The following is a 24,173-nucleotide window of genomic DNA, read 5'->3' as shown; positions in this document are numbered from 1 at the left end:
GAATGATCCCCCCTCCCCCCCAGCAAAAAAAAGTGCACCGCTACCAAGCACAAATGTGAGCTAGGCAATAGCAAAGACACAGCCCTTACAGTTACCGTAAAGACTACCACATTTCATCCAGCATTCGACAAACCACAGGTTCTCTGTCCCTAATAAGGGAGAGGGAGGTGTCCCCCATTTTCACACCGAGTGGGAAACATAACAACAACCCATTGGTTTACGATGTTTAAGTCTGTTTTGTTGCTTTTTACAAGCTCTGTGCCCAAAGATTATAAAGATCTCAGGTGTTTGGGCTCACAGCGAAAGATTTTCCGGCCTCCCCGATGACAGAAGAGTCTTCTGCTGTGACACTGACCCTCAATCTGCCTGTCCCCAGAGCCCTAAGATCTTAGGCTTCCAAATACGAGCCAGACTCCCAGGCCGAACCCTTGGCATGCCAAACAAACAATGGCCAGTCCTGAAACCCGGAGAGCGGGTCCCATTCCCGCAAAGAACTGAAGTCTGCAAGTAACTCCAGGTCATGGTCTTCAACAGAACCCTGAAAGGGAAAAATAAAGATAGTAGAAATGGAAATAGAGCTGTTTCTGAAGATGCAAGCAAAGGAGTCGCCGTTTAGTGCCATCTTAATTCCACCTCCAACTCCGCCAACTCAAAAGCAAAATCTAAAATATTTGAGTATACTGTACATTAAAATAGATTAGTATAAAATATCAACTATAATATTAAAATATTTATTAAAGTAAGAACAAATTACCTACTGCCTTCCTATCAAACGTGACAAAAGTTGGTTAAGTGGATTTTGTAACATTAAATTCCACCTTTGGAATCATCATGGAGTCCAACATTATACTACCTTATTCCTAAGGCAGTATAATGTTCCTAAGACACAGTCTTATTCCTATTTTCTGCAGTGAACAGGACTAGCATTATTGTGGAAGGGAGATAATTGGTTAATGATTACTTGCACATCCTTGAATCTAAGTGGAAGGCAATCATCCTTTATATAACATATGACTGGAAAGTGTGACATAAAATATTTTAATATAGATTTATTTATTTTCTTTAAGCATAGAAACAAAATGAATGCTTCACACTTTTTAAGCTTTTATAATCCTGCTTGATTTTCTGAAAATTATGATCTGATTCAACCTTAATTTTAGCTTTTTTAAAGAACTTGAAGCTTAAAATTTAATTAAAGAAAACGGGTTTCAAATTCTTGGCATGTGCATAAATAATTTTGATAAATTTAGCAGCTGGTTTTTGAACCAGAAAAGTCAAGTATGATTTATATCTGTTGCAACTTCTTGTTATGTTTATTTAGACTATCTATGTTAAAATATTCAGTTGATATGTAGTAATTGAGAATTATATGAAGAGCACATTACTGGAACATCTTAGATAAATCCAAAATATTTTAAGTTTTCAACCACTTAAAAACGTCTCAGCCAAATTACTGAGCTTGATCACTTGTTCTAAATAATCATATCTTGAAACTTAATTAATAAAATCTTTCTAATTTTCCAGATAACACATGTTAAGAGAAACAGCATAATATTACAACCACTTATATCTGATACCACGTACAATGTGACAGTTACTGCTGTCTATGCTTCGGGTGATGAGACCAGTATATCCGGAGAGGGAAAAACCTGTAAGTATAATGACATTTTAACTTGAACTTGATAAGCCTTTCCTCTGTTTTGGGTATTATTTCAGAAACACGGGTGAAGGTTGTGTCGCCATTTGAGTGGTCACCTGTTGAATTTCTCTGCCAATCATAATGTGCTAACCAGCACAGTGGAGCCACACCCCAGGAAATTAATTAAGAGAATTTCAGTCTCCGTTTTTCTTTATAATTTGTGTAAATCCTACCTCAATCATTTTCAGAAAGAATTTTTTTAGGAGGTTCTGAAAACAGATATGTTTTTCAAGCTTTACATCCCTATAGTGGTTCTGTGCTGCACTGTGCCCCTCCCCCAGTCCCATTTCCATCTGGTGCCAGTCTTCATCAGATGTCAAGCAGAGACAGAAAGGATAAATCTAACAGAAACTCCTAAGACCCCGAGAAAAATGATGCCCTGAAATTATACTGTGTAATCAAACACAGTAACAGCTGGCAAAACTGACAAATTCCATTCTTTTGAAATAATCACCTATCTATGTTGAATGGCTCAGCCCTTGAGCTAAAACAAGAAAATAAGTTATTTTCAGTTAGTATCCCAGGAGTAAAGGCTTTCCATGGATCTGCACTGTTATCAGACCTTGGGAAATCAACAAATCTCATCTTTTCTGTGGCAGTTGAAGCAGTGTAAATGGCACAAAATTGGGGTCATTAACAGCAGTTTTTTTCCAGATATGTGAGTGCCATTAAAATCTTAAGCGAACATTCATGACAAGTGAACATCTTTGTGGGGTGTACTTCAATGAATGTTATATTGGTGAGACCAATGACAAATTGTGGTGTTAGCAAGTTAATTTGTACTCAGCACTGTCATTTTGGAGTCTTGAGCTGATGACTTGCAAACACAATCCTTTACATGCACGGCATATGTCATGGAAATTGGAGCAACACACACACACACAATGCTGAAGGGATTCAGCAGGTCAGTCAGCATCTGTGGAAGGGAATAAATAGTTGGTGTTTTGGTGAGCCATCTTTAATCAGCATCAGACATTAGAAATTAATTTATTATCATCATGTGTACTGACGTACAGTGGAAAACTTTGTTTTCATACCATCCAGTTAGATCATTTCCATATAACCATATAAAAATTACAGCACGGAAACAGGCCATCTCGGCCCTTCTAGTCAGTGCTAAACACTTTCTCTCACCTAGTCTCACCTACCTGCACTCAGCCCATAACCCTCCATTCCTTTCCTGTCCATATACCTATCCATTTTTATTTTTAATGACAAAATCGAACCTGCCTCTACCACTTCTACCGGAAGCTCGTTCCACACAGCTACCACTCTCTGAGTAAAGAAGTTTCCCCTTGTGCTACCCCTAAACTTTTGCCCCCTAACTCTCAACTCATGTCCTCTTGTTTGAATCTCCCCTACTCTCAATGGAAAAAGCCTATCCACATCAACTCTATCTATCCCCCTCATAATTTTAAATACCTCTATCAAGTCCCCCCTCAACCTTCTATGCTCCAAAGAATAAAGACCTAACTTGTTCAACCTTTCTCTTTAACTTAGATGCTGAAACCCAGGTAACATTCTAGTATATCTTCTCTGTACTCTCTCTATTTTGTTGACATCTTTCCTATAATTCGGTGACCAGAACTGTACACAATACTGCAAATTTGGTCTCACCAATGCCTTGTACAATCTTAACATTACATCCCAACTCCTATACTCAATGCTCTGATTTATAAAGGCCAGCATACCAAAAGCTTTCTTCACCACCCTATCCACATGAGATTCCACCTTCAGGGAACTATGCACCATTATTCCTAGATCACTCTGTTCTACTGCATTCCTCAATGCCCTACCATTTACCATGTATGTCCTATTTTGATTATTCCTACCAAAATGTAGCACCTCACACTTATCAGCATTAAACTCCATCTGCCATCTTTCAGCCCACTCTTCTAACTGGCCTAACATCATCACATCATCACATCACTACATCAAGGCAGTGCAAGGGAAAAGGAAACTTGATACAGAATAAAGATATAGAATAAGGAAAGTACAGTACAAGCAGAAAATAAGGTACAAAGTCTTAATCGGGAAGATTGTGAGGTCAAGAGGCCATCATATCAGTCAAGGGAGACTTTCAGTTGTCTTATAACTGTGAGATAGAAGCTGCCCTTGAGCCTGGTGGCAAAGCTGGTATATTCTTTCAGTCTTTTACGTTATGTAAATCATATAGTCATACAAAAATTGATGGAGCACTTACACAGCCTGGATACATCTGCAGGAGCATTGCAACACTTAGTGACATGATTCATTGTGATCTGATACATAACCTCACCATCAATGGCCTGCTACCATCTAAATTCCGAACAGGATGCAAGTGGATGTGAGTAGAAAAGGAGGAAGAGAAAAAAAGAATCGCAACTTGTGTGTTCCTTTTCTACCTGGATTGACTGCAAAAACTCATACCAGCAACCACGATCCACTGTCACTGATGCCACTACCTGGCTGGAACATGTCTAACACTCTTCAGAATGAATAGACAGATCACATCGCGTTACGAAACTCACCCTCATTCAGTTTCTTATTGCTTGACTTTGCCTGTCCTTGTTCTCCTATCTTACAAAAACTATTAAACATTTAACTTTGTTATATAGGTAATATAGATGAAGTATCATAAATAAGATTTAGGTTTATTTATCACATGTACATTAAACATAAGTGAAATGCAATGTTTGTGATAACAACCAACACACTTGGGGATGTGCTGGGGCAGCCCACAAGAGTCGCCACACATTCTGGCGCCAATATTGCATGCGTGGCAGGGCAACACAGAAAGCAACAAGTCATGAACCAACAATAGCAAAAGTAAGCCTCTTTACTCCCTCCCACCTACACATATGGATCATCCTTCAATTCCAGGATGGACCTCCATGCCTCCTGTCTCCCACACCTGTCATCGGGCTTCGACTTTTGAACTTCCGATTGATCATCTGTATTGACCCTCAGACTAGCCAATGAGTTTCAGAGTTCAACTCATTATTATAAAATCCCTTCCTTTTGTAAATATTTATATGTGTTACAACACAGGCACTGTACATCAAAACACTGTTTCAAGGAAGAGGGAGTTTACTATTGTCCATTGAATTGATACACGTTGGATATATTAGACTTTCCTTAGCAATGGGTAGGATTTTCATGGTATTTTACAGAAGCACTTATTTGTAAATACCTGAAATTCTTATCAGTTCAGGTAATTTCCCAGGTTGAGGTGGAGACGGCTGGTAAAGGTGCAATAAATCACTGCCTGGAACTTTAGGATTCCTGTAAAATATGGATCTGTTTCTTTTAGAGAAATGACTCCCCTTAGCACTACTGATGGACTGATAAATTACTTATGTGCATTGATCTGTTGTCTACATATGTGCATTGATCTTTTATCTCTCTCTCTCTGCAACTTGAATACACGAGTTAGCCTTATCAGCCATGTGTGTTCCTTTATTTAATTAATATGTTGTTGTACAGACACAACAAATTAGCAATGAGTACGAACCTGAATGTCAGTGAATAGATAGAGATAGATAGATAGATAGATACTTTATTCATCCCCAAGGGGAAATTCAACATTTTTCCAGTGTCCCGTACACTTATTGTAGCAAAACTAATTACATACAGTATTTAACTCAGTATAAATATGATATGCATCTAAAATCACCCTCCTAAAAAGCATTAATAAATAGCTTTTAAAAAGTTCTTAAATAGTTTACTAAAGTGCATTGAGTGGTAACTTAAGCTCAGTCCTAACCCTGGCACTTTAACATGTCTTGCCCCTGGTGGTTGAACTGTAGAGCCGAATGGCGTTAATGATCTCCATTAAGATTAAGGAATATCACCAACTGCATCGGCAATTATGACACAACTGAATTCGGGACAAGGGAGAGACCGCGAGAGGAAAGAATGAATTAGTGCAGAGAAGGTAGTCACAGATCCTAACAAAGGGATGTGTGAGTAATAGTGCATGGCACACAGTGAGAGAAGCACAACCAGCAAAGTTAAAGCGAAAATAGTATGATGATGTCCTTATTAGACTACATCCACACTAGACCGGATAATTTTGAAAGCACAGGTTTCATGTAAAAACAATAGGCATCCATACTATGCGTTTTTAAAAATTTCTCTGTCCACATTAAAATGGATATTTCGGTGAATCTCCTCCTACTGCACATGCGCAGGACACATCTACTGAAAACAAGTGACATGTTTGGTGTCAAATCTCACCGTGAAAGACTTGCTGCGCGTTTGTCCAGTTACAGACTAGGAAACCTTAAATGATGGACAGCTGTTGGCTCTCGTGTAGAAGGACTTAAAAGTTAAAAAAAAAACAAATACTAGAGCATATGGAGGCAACTAACAGGGAGTTCACGGACAGTATGACCCGGCTGATGACAGACATTGAAAAACTGATGAACTCTGTTGCATTAATAAAGCTCCCTGTTAAAAGAATAAAACATGTCTGCATCAGTATTTCTTGTATTTCCATACAGTGCTACATTAGGCTATTACACGTCTATTGTCAGAGAAGTACTTGCATAAATAGGTAAACCACCTTCATATGAGCAAGGACAGAAAACAGGGCAAAGTGAGTATACTTATTTATTCAGTAATTTATGGGTCAAAGTATTTGGTGAGTACATTTCTAACTCTTCTGGCTTCAGTCTCGTTGCTGTCTGTTCTGAAATTGTTAGGTTGTGTTCAAGAAAACAATGAAATGGCGCACTGCCATCACAATCTGTTCCAGCATGTCATGACAGCATTTTTAGATTTCTCTGGTTACCCCATCCACACTGCTCTGGCCAAGCAGCATTTTCAAAATTACATGCCCTGCAGAGTGTTTTTGAAAATCTCTGGTTTTGGGGGATGAAAAGGCCGTTTTAGTGTGGACAGAGGGTAAAAACGAAGAGAAAAAGCTTCGGTTATGGATTTATCCAGTGTAGTGTGGATGTGGCCTTAATCAGGAAAGCTGATGAATGTGATAGTGCTAATGAGGACTGGGAATTGTATATCAAGAGGGTTGAAGTGTATTGTTATATGAATGATGTGGATGAGAAAAAGGTTTCCACATTTCTTAGCTTAATGAGTGCTAAAATATACAGTTTCTTACACAACCTAGTAACTCCTGAAAAGCCAGAAAGAATGACATTGGACGAAATTGTTATGAAATTACATGACCTCTAAACTGCTGGTAATAGCTGAGAGATTTTAATTTAATAAAAGGAACCAGTCAAATGATGAAAATAGTGAATACATTGCAGAACAATACAAACTTTCCCAATCCTATGACTTTAGAGATGGACTTTCTGATGCATTTAAGGCACTGGCTTGCGTGTGGCATACAAGGTGAGCTCAGTCAAAAGAGACTACTGTCTGAAAGAGACATAACCATAGAATGGGCATTGACCATTGCAATATCATTAGAGCCTGCAGAAAAGGATGCATCAAAACTACAGAAAAAGAGTTTAAAACGTGAAACACACAGAATGTCCCTGAATGGCGCAAAAAGCCAAAGATGTCATTGATGAGGCAAATCCTCCCATGATACAAATGACTGTTGGCTCAAAGAAAAAGTTTGCAGGAAGGTCACACAGACAGAATGTGCAAGGCAGACAACAAGCATATCAAACACCAAACTAAGCAAATGCAACAAGTGACCAAACGTGAAACAAAATCAGACAATTAGAGTCTGACAAAGGTGAACTGTCATGCCTAGAACTGCATACGTTACTGAAACAGATCACAAAATCATATAGCTCACAATAGATGTGTCTGATGTAAAACTGAAAATGGAACTGTGTACAGGTTCAGCTGTATCTATAATTTCAGAGGCTGACTATAACAGACTGATTTCTAAGCTACCATTAGAAGAGAGCTGTGTGATGTTAAAGACTTAGACAGGTGAAAAAGTGTCTCCTGAAGGCAAACTGAAAGTAAAAGTGATATACAGTGGCAAAACACAGCAGGCAGAGCTTTACATATTGAAAAGTGGAGGCCCAACATTTTTTGGATGTGAATGGTTGAGAAAAATCCAACTAGACTGGCACACGATCATAGCTTTAAAAAACCATCAACAGGCAATGGCAACCCAAACAGTAGGACTAACCAGAGACTGCCACGGCTGCTTAATATTAATGACAACGTGTTTAAGAAGGGTATTGGTAAGTTCAAAGGCTTGAAGGCCAGAATTGAATTGGAAGCAACAGCACCAAGATTCAATAAAGCACATCCAGTGCTTTATGCACTATGCCCTAAAGTGATTGCTGAACTTCAGAGCTTGGAGGTGTCTGGCAGTCTCTCCAAGGTTGAGTGGAACAATTAGTCCATGCCCATTGAACTGGTGATCAAGAAAGGAAAGGCTGGAGCTGTTCGCATATGTGGGGAGTTCGAAGTGAGCATCAAGCCGGTGCTGCATGCTGTGCAGTATCCCCTGCTGTAAATAGAAGACGTTTTTGCATTTTTGGCAGGTGGAGGAAGGATTTCAAAGATTGACTTGTCACAAAGTTATCTGTAAATGGAGATTAAAGAGTCAAGTAGGATGTTCCTCTCAATCAATACTCACAAGAGATTGTTCCAGTATAATCATCTCAACTTTGGTGTCGAATCAGTTCCAGCAATTTGGCAAAGAGCAATGGACAAGGGCTCCAAGATGTCCCAGGAACACAATATTACCTTGATTACATTATTGTGACTAGCAGGAATGAAAATGAGCACCTCCAGAACCTCGGTAAAATGCTTAACAGGCTGAAGGAGTATGGTCTGTGTGCAACAAAAGAGAAATGTGACTTTTTCAAGAATTAAATCTTATAATGTGGACATGTTATTGACAAGCATGACTTACATAAGTCACAAGAGAAGATGGAAGCTGTGCTACAGGCCCCCAAATTGGAAAATATGTCACAACTCAGGTCATAATTGGGTCTTGTAAACTACTACCACCAATTTCTCCCAAACATTGCTACAGTGCTGCACCCACTGAACACACTGTTACAGCCAAGAGCAAAGTGGGAATGGTCAGAAAGATGTGAAAGGACATTCAAGGAAACAAAGAGACTAATAATATCAAATGAACTGCTCACCCATTATGACCTATTTCTGGCCATCAGACTTACATGCAATGCGTACTCTTCTGGCACTGGAGCTGTTTTGTCACACGTTATGAAAGATGTATCTGAACGTCCGATTGCATTTGCTTCAAGTTCACTGATGAATCCAGAATGCAACTGCGCACAGATTGACTGAGAGGCCCTTAGGGAATAAAGAATTTCCACCACTACCTCTATTGTTTAAATTAATATGGTAGGGGATGGAAGCCAATATGATAGAGCTGAGGGTGTTTTATAAGTAGATAATGGGTGTAACATGAATGTAAGGAAGGACAAGAGCAGCCAGAGCAAAGAGTTAAATAGTACTGCAAAAGCAAAATTCAAAAGGATGAAGAATGCAGGACTGAAGGTGCTATACTTAAATGTGCAAAGCATTTGGAATAATGTGGCGAACCTGTGTCGCAATTAGAGATTGGTTGGTATGATGTTGTGGACATCACTGAGTCGTGGCTGAAAGAAGGCAAAAGTTGGGAGCTTCGCATCAAAGGATATGCTTTGTATTGAAAGGACAAGCAGGAAGGCATAGGCAGTAGTGTGGCTCTGTTGGTAAGAGATGGAATTGTATCTTTAGAAAGAGGTGACATAGGGTCAGAGAATGTTGAATCTTTGTGGCAGGAATTAAGAAGCTGTAAGGATAAGAAAACCATTATGGGAATCATTTATAGGCTTCCAAACCGTAGCCAAGATATGGGTTTGAGATTGCAAAGGGAGCTGGAAAAGGTGTACAATAAGGGAAATGATTCAATTGTAATGGGATACTTCAGTATGTAAGGGGATTGGGAAAAGGAGCTTGGTGTCGGATCGCAAGAAAGGGAATTTGTTGAATTCCTACGAGATGGCTTTTCAGAGTTCGTGCTTGACCCTTCTCGGGGAAGGGCTATCATGGAATGGCTGTTGCATAAAACCCAGATCTTATCAGGGAGCTAATGTAAATAAACTCTCAGGAGGCAGTGATCACAATATGATTAAAATCATACTGCAATTTGAGAGGCAAAAGCATAACTCACATTTAACAGTATTGCAATGGAATAAAGGGAATTAGAGGCACGAGAGAGCAGCTTTCCCAGGTAGACTGGAGGGGAATGCCAGTGGGGATGATGGCAGAGCAGGGATAGCTGAAATTTCAGGGAATAGTTCAGTTCACAAGCTGAACTGTCTCACAGAGGAAGAAGATCTCAAATGATAGGGATAGGCAACCATGGCTGACAAGGGAAGTTAAGGACTACATAAAAATCAAGGAAAGGGCATATAGGGTAACAAAAGTGAGTGGGAAGTTGGATGATTGGGAATATTTTAAAATACAGCAAAAGGCAACTAAAAAAGCTATAAGAAGGGAAGAGATCAAAAATGAGGATAGGTTAGCCAAAAATATAAAGCAGGATATCAAAAGTTTTTTTAGTTATATAAGGTGTAAAAGGGAGGTGAGAATTGATATTGGACTGCTGGAAAATGATGCAGGTGAGGTAGTATTGGCAGGCAAAGAAATGGCAGATGAACTTAATGGGTACTTTGCAACTGTCTTCGCTGAGGAAGACACTAGCAGTGTGCCAGAGATCTGAGAGTGTCAGGGAGCAGGAGTGAGTGCTGTTTGTATTATGAAGGAAAAAGGGCTAGGTTAACTCAAAGGTGTTAAAGTGGATAAGTCTCCTGGACCAGAGGGATTACATCCCAGGGTGCTGAGAAAGGTTGCTGAAGAGATGAAAGATGCATTAGTCATGATCTTTCACAAATCACTTGATTCTGGCATGGTCCCGGAGGACTGGAAGATTGTAAATACCACTCCACTCTTTTAAGAAGGTAAGAAAGCAAAAAAGGGAAATTATAGGCCAGTTAGCCTAACCTCAGTGGTTGGGAAAGTGTTGGAGTTCATTATTAAGGATGAGCTTTCAGTGCTCTTGGAGATGAATTATAAATTAAGTCAAAGTCATCATGGTTTCTGTAAAGGGAAGTCTTGTCTGACAAATTTGTTAGAGTTCTTTGAGGAAGTAACAAGCAGAGTGAACAAAGATGAGGCAGTGACTTTTACTTTTTCATTTACTTGGATTGACAGAAAGCATTTGATAAGGTGTCACACATGAGGCTGCTTGACAAGATAAAACCCTATGGCATTACAGAAAAGATATTGACATGGATAGTGGAATGGCTGACAAGCAGGCGGCAGCAAGTGGGCCTTTTCTGGTTGGCTGCCAGTGACTCGTGGTCTTCCTCAGGGGTCTGTATTGGGACTGTTATTTTTCACATTGTTTGTCAATGATTTGGATAATGGAATTGATGGCTTTGTGGCAGAGTTTATGGATGATACATATATAGGTGGAGGAGTAGGTAGTGTTGTGGAGGCAATGTGATTGCAGCAGGACTTGGACCTGTGATATCTGCTACCTGGTTGCAACATTGGACACTTATCGTAGGAGCCCTCTCTTATGACAGAGAGTTCAAGGGCACCAAACAACACAACAATGCTGATGGCTTGTCACATCTTCCACTGTTAGCAACTGAAGAAGAAATGTCTTCAGAATGTGACCCAGCAGAGGTTCCACATCGCATAGGTCACCAGTGGCTGGTAACAAATTCTGAAATACAAAGAGAAACAAGGAGTGACCCGACATTATCAAAAGTCTGTGACTTCACCATGCAAGGATGGCCAGTTTATGGTAATCCTACGTTTCCAGAGTTCTCCGCGAAACAAGACCGGCTGTCGGTATTTAAAGGACACTAATGTGTGGACCTCCTGTTGTGGTTCTCTCTAAACTGTGCACTAGAGTGTTAGAAAATCTGCATGAAGGATACCTGGGTACAGTCAAGATGAAGCGTCTTGCCTGGAGCTATTTGTGGTGGCTGAGAATAAATAGACAGACTGAAAGCTTGACCAAAAGCTGGTCAGGGTGCCACAAAGTTCAAAATACACCCCCACAGGCACTGTTACATCCACGAGAGTGGCCATCTTCATTGACTTTTCTGTGCCATTCATGAACTCCATGTTTCTGATTGCTGTGGATGCTCATTTGAAGTGGCCTGAGGTTATACCAATGAAGTCACTCATCTCTAAAAGTCCACTCTCAGGACTCTATTGCCAGAAGTGGCTTGTCTGAACAAATTGTGAGTGACAGTGGACCACAATACACGTCAGAAGAGTTCAGACTATTCATGAAGAAAATCGGCAACAAACATTTCAAGTCAGCTCCTCACCGCCCAACAATGAGTGGCTTTGCTGAATGTTTTTTCCAAACCTGCAATAAGTCCATTAAAGTGACAGACAAGTAGGATATTCCTCTACAGCACAAGGTAGACAACTTCCGTTTTGTGTATCAGCACTCTGTTCATGCAACGACAAATCAAAAACCTGCAATGCTGTTCATGAACAGGAAACAGATCTTACATAGACCTCCTGAAACCAGATCCATGGAGGGAAATGCAGAATTAACAGTTCAGCCAGTTACCAAGAAAAGCAGCAAGGAGCTTCGAGGTTGGACTGGAGGTCCTAGTGCATGAATACCAAGCCAACAAGTGGACCTCCGGCAGAATCACTACCAGAACCGGACCACTGATGTACACAGTGGATGTTGGAGATCAGACATGGAGATGTCATGTTCAGTCAACTTCATCCAGTGTTGAAGGTGGACACATTACAGCCACCGGATTTGCTCCTTAATGATGATCATGTCACTAACAGCAATGTGACGACTGCCTCAGAGGAAGTTGACTTTGACAAGACATCTGCCCAACTTGAGGCCACTCCACATGTCCAAAGGGACTATCCTGAAAGAAACAGACTGAAACGATCCAATAGACTGACTCTTTAGTGAAGTTAGTTATGGACTGTTATTGTGAAAGTATGTTTATTTAAATATGACCTGTTAAAGAGAAGTTGAATGTTTTGTTATATAGATAGTTTATGTTACATTAATCTAAAGGGGGAGGAAGTATAATGTACGGATCTATTTCTTTAAGAGCAATAATTCCCCTTAACACTACTGATAGAGTGATAACTTTGTGTGCATTGATCTGTCGTCCTTGCTTGAGCACTGATCTCCCTCTCCCTCCCTCCCACTCTCCCCTCTTAACATAAGTGCACGAGTTAACCTCACATTCTTCGTGTGTGCCTTTCTTTAATTGATATGTAGTTGTATAGACACAATAATTGCCATATTAAACTACTAAGGTACTGTCCCTTTCAGAGAGTAATGACAACCAGATAACCTGATATATTGGTTTTTAAACTTTCATTACTGCTGCAACATCAAGGTGAGAGACTGTGGAGCCATGGATGCAAAATATGTGTTTGCTTACAAAAAGGATCATTGGCATAATGTAAGAGTATGTTCGAAGTCAGTTTATTGTCACATTTCCCTTGATGAATGGCAATTGGTTTTACACTGAGCTTCCTTCCTGCAGTGCCATTTGTTCCACCAGCCAACCTACGAATCACTGGGGTGTCGTATAATCACTTCCGTGTCATCTGGGATAAAGCTGAGTCCCAACCTATGGGATACGCAGTGATTTACCAGGCACCTTCTGGTAAGTGTACATTTGACCTTGATTCGATGAAGGGCCAGAACAATGTTTGAATTTTTCCTAACAGCATTGTTTCAGAGATTAAATGACAATAAATTAATTGGAACGGAACCAGTCCTGCCCTGATTCTGCTAACTGCATTCGTGATGAGATGAGGGTTAGTGACCAACCTGCTTGTGGCAGATAAATGCATCATTTCAATATAGTGAAATCTGAACAGTGCTCAATTTTGGTTACATATGCCTGGACTTCTCAGGCCTAAAGCAAACATGTAGCAAAGATGAAGGCTTGAAGTCTTGAGGTATATGCTTTTACTGCACACATTATGAGTCGTAAGGAGCAGGGTTGTTTCTACAAGACTCAGTAAGGTCATCTCTTTACCTCCCTCCACTAATTCCGACCTACCATGATCTATCTGCCTGGTCCATCACCCTCAACCAACTTCCAGCTCTTCATCAGCTCTGGATTCAAGACATTTTGACCACTACCAGGCTCACCCTGACAACCTCGAGAATGCAATTCAAGTCCCTCACCTCATGTTCCTCACTCTGGAACTGTCTCACACAATTCTTTTAATATATTCTCTCTGGAAACCTTCCTTAGTGGTACCCACCTTTAGACTATCTATCACGTTGCATGTAACAGGCCCGTCAGCCCATTATGTCCATGTTGACCACTGCATAGCTATCCATATGGTCAAAGTGGCAGTAGTCTTGTAATACTGAGATAGTGATTAGGATTGTGCAGGTTGTTTCAAGAACCACATAGTTGAAGGAAAGTAGCCGTTTCTTGAATCTGGTGCTGTGGGATATCTGGCTTAGGTTTATATTTTTGCTTTATTATTAGTCTCAAGGATTTGGTGTGGAGGCAGCCTGCTGTTATTCCATCATACATTCAAGTGCCACACAGCATGCCCAGCAGAACAACATACAGCCAACAGACAGCTCACAACATCAAGATGAACGACTTTCCCACCCACCCACCAAAACGAAGCTTTTTTCCCAACTCCCCATCTACACACACAAGGACAGGACTTTAACCTCAGCACTCAGCAACCCAGAGGCTTTAACCTTCAGGCTTTGAGCTCCCAATGCGGCCTCGACTCCCATGCTTAGACTCTAGGCCAGACCTACAGACTGTGCCCTAAAATTGCAGACATTTGTATCTCCTCCTTAAACTAGCTCTCTATTTAAATTCTGTGGGTCTTCAAGTAAAACTTACACATGATCTATTTTATGTGGCTTGAAATAACACATTAGGTTAAAGAAGGAACTGTCTGACAAATCATCTTTAGGTCTTTGTTGTGGTTATAAAATCAGAGGCTGTTGAAAGTGTTGATAATCCTGAAACATGGTTATAGTAGATTTCTAAGATTAACTTGCATTGCTGTTTGGTTAATTTTAAAATTTAAACATAGGATTATTTCCATTAATCACTGTTGTTTCTTTGATCCTTGTACTTGAGAAGAATTATGGACTTCTTTTTTGCAGGTAAAGTCATGGAAGTAATGACTGGAGAGGATGAAGACTCCATTGTAATAAAGAACCTTCAGAGTGGACAGGAATACAATGTCAGAGTGTTTGCACTGTATCCAAATGGCAACAGTACTTTCATTGAAGCAAAAGCCGCAACATGTAGGTTCTGTCACTTAACAATAGTCACCGTAACTAAAGTATACTGATTCAGTTATTGCCAATTTGACTCAATTGGCAGCCCTCTGCCTTACTTGAACATTTGGTTTTTCAAATATTAATCCAAGGTTTACCCATTTAATCTAACAAGTCATATGCATGGTCATCTTTCTTTCCTAAATCTCCACACCGGTTTATGTCGATTATCCACATTTGCCTGTCCTATGCTTTCCCTGTGTCCCAACAGACAAGAGATGCAAATTTAATATTCTCTGCCTGCTCAGGTGTAAGTTAAAGACCCCACTGTCGTGTGTGGTTAACAGTGAATTTCTTTGCAGTGTCAGCTATTGCTCTCTGCTTGTGTCTCAGCAGTATTAAATGCTTTTGAGTTGACCTTGAGAGGTTTGATAATTGCTAAATGTGAATGGTTTTATTAATATATATCTAAAGAATAATATTATAGTTGTTATTAGTTGAATTTCCTTTGTGCAGTCTGTGTATATGTAATGCACTTAATTGCCTTGACTGCACAGTACTGATCTGTCAGCTGCAGTTTTGGAACATTTTCCTTCAATGTCCAGCACTTTCTACTCAATAAACCTGTCTTCAAATAATACTGAATAACAAAATGACTTTTTCCAAATGCTTTGGAAGAAAATGTATAGATATTTAACTGTTTCTGTACGCTGTAGTTATGGATGAGAGGGAATGAGAAGGTGCCACAAATTAGCACTGCAATTTGTTGATATAAAGGTGGATGGCAATGCAAAAGGCAATCTGTTCCTGCCTTGGCTGTGTGAGGTGAATTTAACATGCTCTTGGCTAAAACTAGCACAGATTGCCTGTCAAATGGTATCTACCTACTACTCATCTCATCTGAATGAAAATCTGGGAAATTCTACAACACAAAAGGACCTACCACAGCCCAAATGCTGAAGTTGAGAACCGACTCTGAAATAATTTAAGATGTTGTACAATTTAATAGGCACTTTTTATGGTAAATGAAAGATATTGATTGACAATATATCATACACAATTATAGTTCATCTATACTTTTTCACTCAAAGGTATAAGTGTGATGATCTTCTCCAGGAAGCAACAGTGTCAAAGAGAATATTTCATTATCAGACCTTGCCATCGGCCTTTAATTCTGAAGGTGATGTTTTGTTTTGCAGTGCACTTGCACGTAACTGACCTTCGTACTTATCACATCCAGTTAACAACGATGTGTGCTCAGTGGCAAGGCCATGCAGGAGCCACAGGCTACAAGATTGTCCTTGAGTCTCTGAAAGGTACACTTGCTCTGAGAATTCATTGAAACGTTCCGACTGAAATTTGTGCTTGTGCCTTCCTGTCTGAGAGTTGCTCTCAAATATTTTCTTTGCTTCTTTGAATATTTTTATACACGATGGAAAGTGAATATGTATATTTCATATGTTCACAAAAAGCTGGAATCCTCCCTCATGTAGAAATTTAATCATCTACTAGTTTGAGAATGCCACTGTCAACACACATAGGTGAGATTTCAAATTTCCTACCCACTCTGCAGGTTGCTTTCAGGTGGTGCTTAACAGGCGAAAGTGACCTTCAGATCAAAGTTGTTTATATAATCGATCCAGCTGGTTGTATTTGGAAAAATGAAAACAGTAAAGATGGAAGAGTTCTTAGAAAAAAAGCTGTCTTAAAATAAAGAGGGGATAGAAAAATTCAGTTATTTTATCCATCTACGGTAGATCCTTCTTGCTGTGCTTGCTGTTTATCATATTAATTCACCTACATTCATCTTAGAATAAGATTTCGACCTGGTCTTGTTGTCCTTCTGATGGGATTCCCAGAGGATCCTGGTATGTGTACTCTGTTATTATTAGGCCCCAGGAAGCACACTTTCCTACCCTTCCAAATGGGATTTGCAGCTGATAGAACAGATGCTCAGTGGAACAGAGGTCCCTCAGTTTCACTAGTATTTCCCTGCCACATCTCTGCTCAAATTGTTGCCCCACCTGTAACAATCCTTCTTGGCACAACACAGAATATTACAACTCCTCATATAATGGCCAGGAGAGCAGCATTTAGGTGTGGTTAGAGGGTGGGGAAATGCTTGGTGCTGTGGTGGCTGGAGATTTAATTTGTTAAGCAAGCAAAATTCAACCACAAACCATCAAGCAAATCTTCTGTCACACACCAGTCTACCTGTTGACCTTTCAGTCTTCAGCAAATCGACCTCATAATCTTGGACCCCCACGTCCTTCAGATTGTCTTTTACACGTTCTCTATTACCTTTAACACCCCTTGTGATTTCTCCACTTCACATCTTCACTGTAATCCCCTCTGTCCCTCCCTTTCTGTCAATCTGCCTACCTATCTGTCTCCTGTCCTAGTTAACATATACTACTCCTCCAAATGGCAGGTAGTCTCCAGTTGTCCTGCCTATGATGTTCCTAGCTTTCATGCCACTGGATTGTGAATCTGCTTGCGAATGTCAAAAATGAAAAGTTGTGGGACTTTTCTACAATTTCCTTTATTAAAAAAAACTCAGTAAAATTCAGGACCAATCACCATTGTATTAGAACATAGAACATAGAATAGTACAGCACATTACAGGCCCTTCGGCCCACAATGTTGTGCTGACCCTCAAACCCTGCCTCCCATATAACCCCCCCCCCACCTTAAATTCCTCCAAATACCTGTCTAGTAGTCTCTTAAACTTCACGAGTGTATCTGCCTCCACCACTGACTCAGGCAGTGCATTCCACGCACCAACCACTCTCTGAGTGAAAAACCTTCCTCTAATATCCCCCTTGAACTTGCCTCCCCTTACCTTAAAGCCATGTCCTCTTGTATTGAGCAGTGGTGCCCTGGGGAAGAGGCACTGGCTGTCCACTCTGTCTATTCCTCTTAATATCTTGTATTACATTCATCTACTCCTTAAATGTGTTTAATTTTATGCAGGGGAGGAAGCAGACAACTCTCTGAGTTCTCAAGCTCTTGTTCTCATTCTGTCCATTATGAAATGAGATATGGTATAAGTTAGGATCTAGGTTCAGAGCTGTTGCCTTCATACAACTGCTGTGCATTTTCTATGGGATTTTTAATTGTTATTTGCCTTGAATTATGTTATCAAAATAATACTCAAAGAAATTACAGCACAAAATAATTTATTAATGTTCCACCGGAATGGTAATGAACATGTTCCTCTTTCTCTTCTTTCAACCCCCCACCTTTTGTTTAATTACAGATGGAAAGATACAGGAAAACTCCCTGCCTGCAGGGGTAGACCAGTACTGTTTCAGACATCTATTTCCCAATACCCCCTACAAGATCACTGTCTACACCAGACTGCATGATATGGCAGGACCTGCTGTCTCTGTTCTTCAGTCTACATGTAAGTTAAGTACAAGCGCTTATGCCTGCTCCACCACTCAATAAGATCATGGCTAACCTCAGTGCCACCTTCATATATTAAACCCATATCCCTTGAATACCTTACATTGGAAAAGCACATTGTGAACAGTTTTGGGTTCCTCATTTTAGAAAAAGATCTGTTGGCGTTGGAGAGGGTTCAGAGGAGGTTTACAAGGATGATTCTGGGAATGAAAGGGTTATCATACAAGGAATTTTTGATAGTTCTAGGTCTGCTCTTGCTGAAACTTAGAAGGATGATGGAGGTTCTCATTGAAACCTTTTGAATGTTGAAAAGCCTAGACAGAGTAGACGTGAAAAGGATGTTTCCCATGGAAGGGGAGTTGAGGACAAGAGAGCACAGATTCAGGATAGAGGGGCCTCCTTTTAAAACAGAAATGCAGAGAAATATCTTCAGCTAGAGAGTGGTGAATTTGTGGAATTTTATTACCACAGGCAGCTGTGGAGGCCAGGTTCTTGGGGTATTTAAGGCAGAGCTTGAGAGGTTCTTGATTGGACATGGCATCAAAGGTTATAGAGAGAGGGCTGGGGAGCAGAGCAGAGGAGGGGAAAAAAGAATCAGTGGTGATAAAATGGCAGAGCAGACTCGATGGGCCAAATGCCCTAGTTCTGCTCCTGTGTCTTATGGATTTCTTGCTTGAGCATCTCCCCAATAACATTGAAATAACACATTCTTCCTGACAATCAAAAGGCTACCGACACTGAAAATTTAAAATACAAAAAATACGTAGAGAATCCTCAGCAGATCAGGCAAAAATAGTAGAGAAAAAATATTGGTTTTCATTTCACTGATGCTGCCTGAGCTGCTGACTATTTTTCCAGCATTTTCTATTTTCATTTCAAATATCTCAACCCAAATCCTATTGCAATAAAAAACATTTAATTTATCTTCCTAATTACTTCCTGATCCTGTATGCAAATTTTTAATGATTGGGGGACCCAGGTCTATCTGACCACTGCTGACTTTTGTTGTGGGGCTAATAGCCATTTTGAAGGTTTGTTGGTATATACGCAAGTCAGTGTTTTCAGCTTACTAAAATCTCTCAAATTGACAAGTAATCTGCCCAACTTTTGTACTTTTATTACCAGTTCATGCAGATGTGTTGCACCAGTGGATTTAAACTTCTCATATAGGCTCTGGCTGATGGTCCTATTAAAACAACCTCACACGGAGTCAACCTGCAGTGTGCGCACTCTGACTGTCCCAGCCCCGAAAGCTGTGATGCAGAAGAGATGAGTAGGGAATTCAAGCTGCTCACACAGAGTCTGGGCCAGAAAGTTTCCTGCTGCACCATAATCCACTAGAGACTCCTGTGTGCGTACAGCAGCATGTGGGGAGGACAGAGCAATTGATTCCGGCTATTGTGCTGGCAAGAGCTTACCAGATAGAAGGCCTCTTGTCTCTACCTGGAGGTGGCATTTCCATGGATCCAGTAGGAAGTGTAAGATGCACTGGGACCGGAATTTGTGGCATCGGGTTGGGATCTGTCTAAGCATTTGGGCACTGGAATCGGAGGCTCTGAGGGAGGAGGGTTACTGGTTCAGGATCGCTGTAACAAAATGGAAAATTGGTTGAGAGTGGTGAGCAGATGGCCAATGCCTTGCTGCTTCTGGACAATGTGGACATAGTGGAAATCGCTGATTCATGGCTGACAGAAGGCCATAGTTAGGAGCTTAGTATCAAAGGCTATACTTTGCATAGAAAGGACAGGCAGGAAGGCATAGGTGGTGGTGTGGCTGATGACAAGAGATGGAATTACATCTTTAGAAAGAGGTGACATAGGGTCAGACAATGTTGAAACTTTGTGGTTATAGTTAAGAAATTGTAAGGGTTAAAAAAAAAACCATTATGGGAATCATATATATAGAGCTACAAATAGTAGCCAAGATGTGGGTTTGAGATTGCAAAGGGAGCTGGAAAAGGCATGTAATATGGGTAATGACACAATTATAATGGGGGACTTCAATATGCAAGGCAATTGGGAAAATGAGGTTGGTGCTAGATCACAAGAGAGGGAATTTGTTGAATTCCTACGAGATGGCATTTTAGAGCAGCTTGTGCATGGCCGTACTTGGGGAAAGGCTGTTGTAGTTTGGGTGTTGCATAATAACCCAGATCTTATTAGGGAGCATAACGTAAAGGAACCCTTAGGAAGCAGTGATCATAATATGATTGAATTCATACTGCACTTTGAGAGGGAGAAGCATAACTCACATGTATCAATATTGGAATGGAATAAAGAGAATTACAGAGGCATGAGGGAGGAGCTTGTCCAGGTGGACTGGAGGAGAATACTGGTCGGGATGCCAGCTGAGCAGAGATGGCTGAAAAAAGCCAAGGAAAGGGCATATATGGTAGCAAGAGTGAGTGGGGAGTTGAATGATTGCAAAGCTTTTAAAATACAACAAAAGGGAACTAAAAAAGTTATAAGAAGGGAAAAGATGAAAAATGAGGGCAGGTTAGCCAAAAATATAAAGCAGGATATCAAAAGTTTTTCAGTTATATAAAGAGTACAAGGGAGGTGAGAATTGATATTGGACTGCTGGAAAATGAAGCAGGTGAGGTAGTATTGGCAGGCAAAGAAATGGCAGATGAACTTAATGGGTACTTTGCATCTGTCTTCACTGAGGAAGACACTAGCAGTGTGCCAGAGATCCGAGAGTGTCAGGGAGCAGGAGTGAGTGCTGTTTGTATTATGAAGGAAAAAGGGCTAGGTTAACTCAAAGGTCTTAAAGTGGATAAGTCACCTGGACCAGAGGGATTACATCCCAGGGTGCTGAGAAAGGTTGCTGAAGAGATGAAAGATGCATTCGTCATGATCTTTCACAAATTACTTGATTCTGGCATGGTCCCGGAGGACTGGAAGATTGTAAATACCACTCCACTCTTTTAAGAAGGTAAAGAGGCAAAAGAAGGGAAATTATAGGCCAATTAGCCTAACCTCAGTGGTTGGGAAAGTGTTGGAGTTCATTGTTAAGGATGAGGTTCTGATGCACTTGGAGACGAATGATAAAATAAGTCAAAGTCAGTATGGTTTCTGTAAAGGGAAATCTTGTTTGACAAATCTGTTAGAGTTCTTTGCGGAAGTAACAAGCAGGGTGAACAAAGATGAGGCAGTGACTTTTACTTTTTCATTTACTTGGATTGACAGAAAGCATTTGATAAGGTGTCACACATGAGGCTGCTTGACAAGATAAAACCCTATGGCATTACAGAAAAGATACTGGCATGGATTTCAGAATGGCTGACAGGCAGGAGCTAGCATGTGGGAATAAAAGGGGCCTTTTCTGGTTATCTGCCAGTAACTAGTGGTGTTCCTCAGTGGTCAGTATTGCAATCGCTGCTTTTCACATTGCTTGTCAATGATTTGGATAATGGAATTGATGGCTTTGTGGCAAAGTTTGCGGATGATACGAAGATAGATGAAGGGGTAGGTAGTGCTGAGGAAGCAATATGGTTGCAGCAGGACTTGGACAAATTGGAACAGTGGGCAAAAAAGTGGCAGATGGAATACAATGTTAGGAAATCTATGATAATTCACCTCGGTAAAAGGAACAATAATGCGGACTGTTATCTGAATGGGGAGAAGGTCAATCATCAGAGTTATAGAGGAACATGGGAGACCTCATAAAGTTAATTGTCAGGTTGAGTCTGTGGTAAAGGCAAATGCAATGTTGGCATTTATTTCAAGGGGATTAGAACGTAATAGCAAGGAATTAATGCCGAGGCTTTATAAGACACTAGCCAGGTCACAGTTGGGAGTATTGTCAACAGTTTTAGGCCCCATATCTCAGAAAAGATGTGTTGTCATTGGGGAGAGTCCAGAGAAGGTTCACAAGGGTGATTTTGGGAATGAATGGGGTTAACATGAGGAGTGCTTGGCAGCTTTGGACATCTACTCACTGGAATTTAGAAGAATGTGAGAAGATCTCATTGAAACCAACTGAATGTTGAAAGGGCTAGATAGGGTGGATGTGGAGAGGATGTTTTTTATGGTGGGGTATCCAGAACTAGAGAGTGGCAGATGGTGATTTGGAAATGAGTGGCCGGTGACTCCTATTGGCTGGGTGGAGAGAGGGAAGTGACTGCCTGTGCAAGCCTGATAATATCCTCCAGAAACAGGAACTGAGATGAATTTTACCTATTTTCCTGATACAGAGTAATTCTGCCATTGATATATTTTGCTTTTTCCCTGAATGTGATCTTGTGTTGTGTGTAGATCTGGATTAATAGCCTAGATTATTGAAGTAACCCCGTTCACATGGGCTTTCTGATGTCCAATACCCTTTTGCGCAGCTGCTAACAGGCGTTCAGAGCTTCCAATCCAAGCTGAATGTTAGATATTTCACTGAAATAATTTTAGATTTACTTTAAATGCCAGAACAAGTATGTGGAGAAAAAAAGTATTCTTACAATTGGGAGGATTTAAAGGCTCTTTCCCATTTATAATGGTGTTGACAAGGTATCAGTCACATAAAGAAAAATGGATAATACCGGTCCTGACCTCAAGGTGGCCTAGTGCTTCACAAACATAAAAGATTCTGTAGTTGCTGGAAATCCATGGCAGCACACACAAAATGCTGGAGGAACTCAGCAGGTCAGGCAGCATCTATGGCGATGAATAAACAGACGATATTTCAGGCTGAGACTTTTCATCAGGTCTGGAAGGGGGGGTGGGGGGAGGATATGCCAGATTAAGGAGGTAGGGGAAGAGGAAAAAGTACATCTTAGAAGGTGCTAGGTGAAGCTGGGTGGGTGAGGGGAGGGAGATGAAGTAAGAAGCTGGGAAATAATAAGTGGAAAGGGAAGGTGGCTTGAGACGAAGGAATCTGATAGAACAGGAGAGTGGACGAATACACTCTGGGAGAAAGTGAAAGAAGAGGGGCACCAGAGGGAGGGGATAAGCAGGTCAGGGGAAGAGGTAAGAATGGGACCATAGTGGGGAATTGATGAGAAGGGAGGAGTGAAGAAGGGGGGCCAGAGGGGAGAATTGAAGAGATGTCTTTCTTCTTCAAAGAACAGGGTTCCCCTCCTTCACCATTGGTACTGCCCTCACCCACATCTCTACAATTTCCTGGATATCCATGCACACCCCATCCTCCTGTCGCCTCAACAGGGATAGAGTTTCTCTTCTCCTCACCTACCACCCCATGAGCCTCTGCATTCAACACACCATTCCCTGTAACTTCCACCATCTTCAATGGGCCCCAGCCACCAAGTACATCTGTACCATCTCTCTACTCTCCACTTTCTGCAGGCATTGCTCCCATTGTGATTCCCTTGTCCATTCATCCCTCCCTACTAATCTTTCTCCTGGCACTTAACCCTGTAAGTAGAATAAATGCTATGCCTACCCATTCAGCTCCTCCCTCACCCCCATCCAGGGCCCTGAACAGTCCTTCTAGGTGAGGCAACACTTCACCTTTTTTTTTTGGGTGTGTGCTGCTCCTGAGTGGGATCTCCCAGTAGACACCCATTTCAATTCTGCTTCCCATTGCAATCCGACATGTCAGACCATGGCTGCCTCTACTGCTGTAATGAGGCAACACTCAGGTTGGAGGAGCAACACTTTGTATTCTGTCTGGGTAGCCTCCAAACTAATGGCATGAACGTCAATTTCTTCAAACGTCTGATCATTGCCAGCTCCCCTGTTCACCATTTCCAATTCCTGTTTCCCTCTCTTGCCTTATCTTCTTATCTGCCCATCACCTCCCTCCAGTGGTCCTCCTTCCATGGCCTTCTGTCCTCTCCTATCAATCTCCCCCTTCTCCAGCCCTTTATCCCAATCAACTTCCCAGCTCTTTACTTCGCTC

General features: G+C 40.9%; 1 protein-coding gene across 2 annotated transcripts in view; it reads left to right on the top strand.

Annotated features, from left to right (window-relative positions):
• Positions 1-24,173, top strand: part of LOC132399817 (collagen alpha-1(XIV) chain-like) — a 180,386-nt gene that overhangs the window by 81,605 nt on the left and 74,608 nt on the right. For both annotated transcript variants that reach the window (XM_059980600.1, XM_059980599.1), the window contains exons 20-24: positions 1,525-1,651; positions 13,189-13,311; positions 14,799-14,942; positions 16,115-16,231; positions 18,175-18,321. In XM_059980600.1, the coding sequence (XP_059836583.1) occupies positions 1,525-1,651; positions 13,189-13,311; positions 14,799-14,942; positions 16,115-16,231; positions 18,175-18,321 (658 nt within the window). The remainder of the gene's footprint in view (positions 1-1,524; positions 1,652-13,188; positions 13,312-14,798; positions 14,943-16,114; positions 16,232-18,174; positions 18,322-24,173) is intronic.

The sequence above is a fragment of the Hypanus sabinus genome, chromosome 9 (genome assembly GCF_030144855.1).
Source record: "Hypanus sabinus isolate sHypSab1 chromosome 9, sHypSab1.hap1, whole genome shotgun sequence".
In the NCBI taxonomy this organism is placed as follows: Eukaryota; Metazoa; Chordata; class Chondrichthyes; order Myliobatiformes; family Dasyatidae; genus Hypanus; species Hypanus sabinus.
Note: the sequence above shows the minus strand (reverse complement) of the source record. Positions and strands in the feature narration are given on the sequence as shown.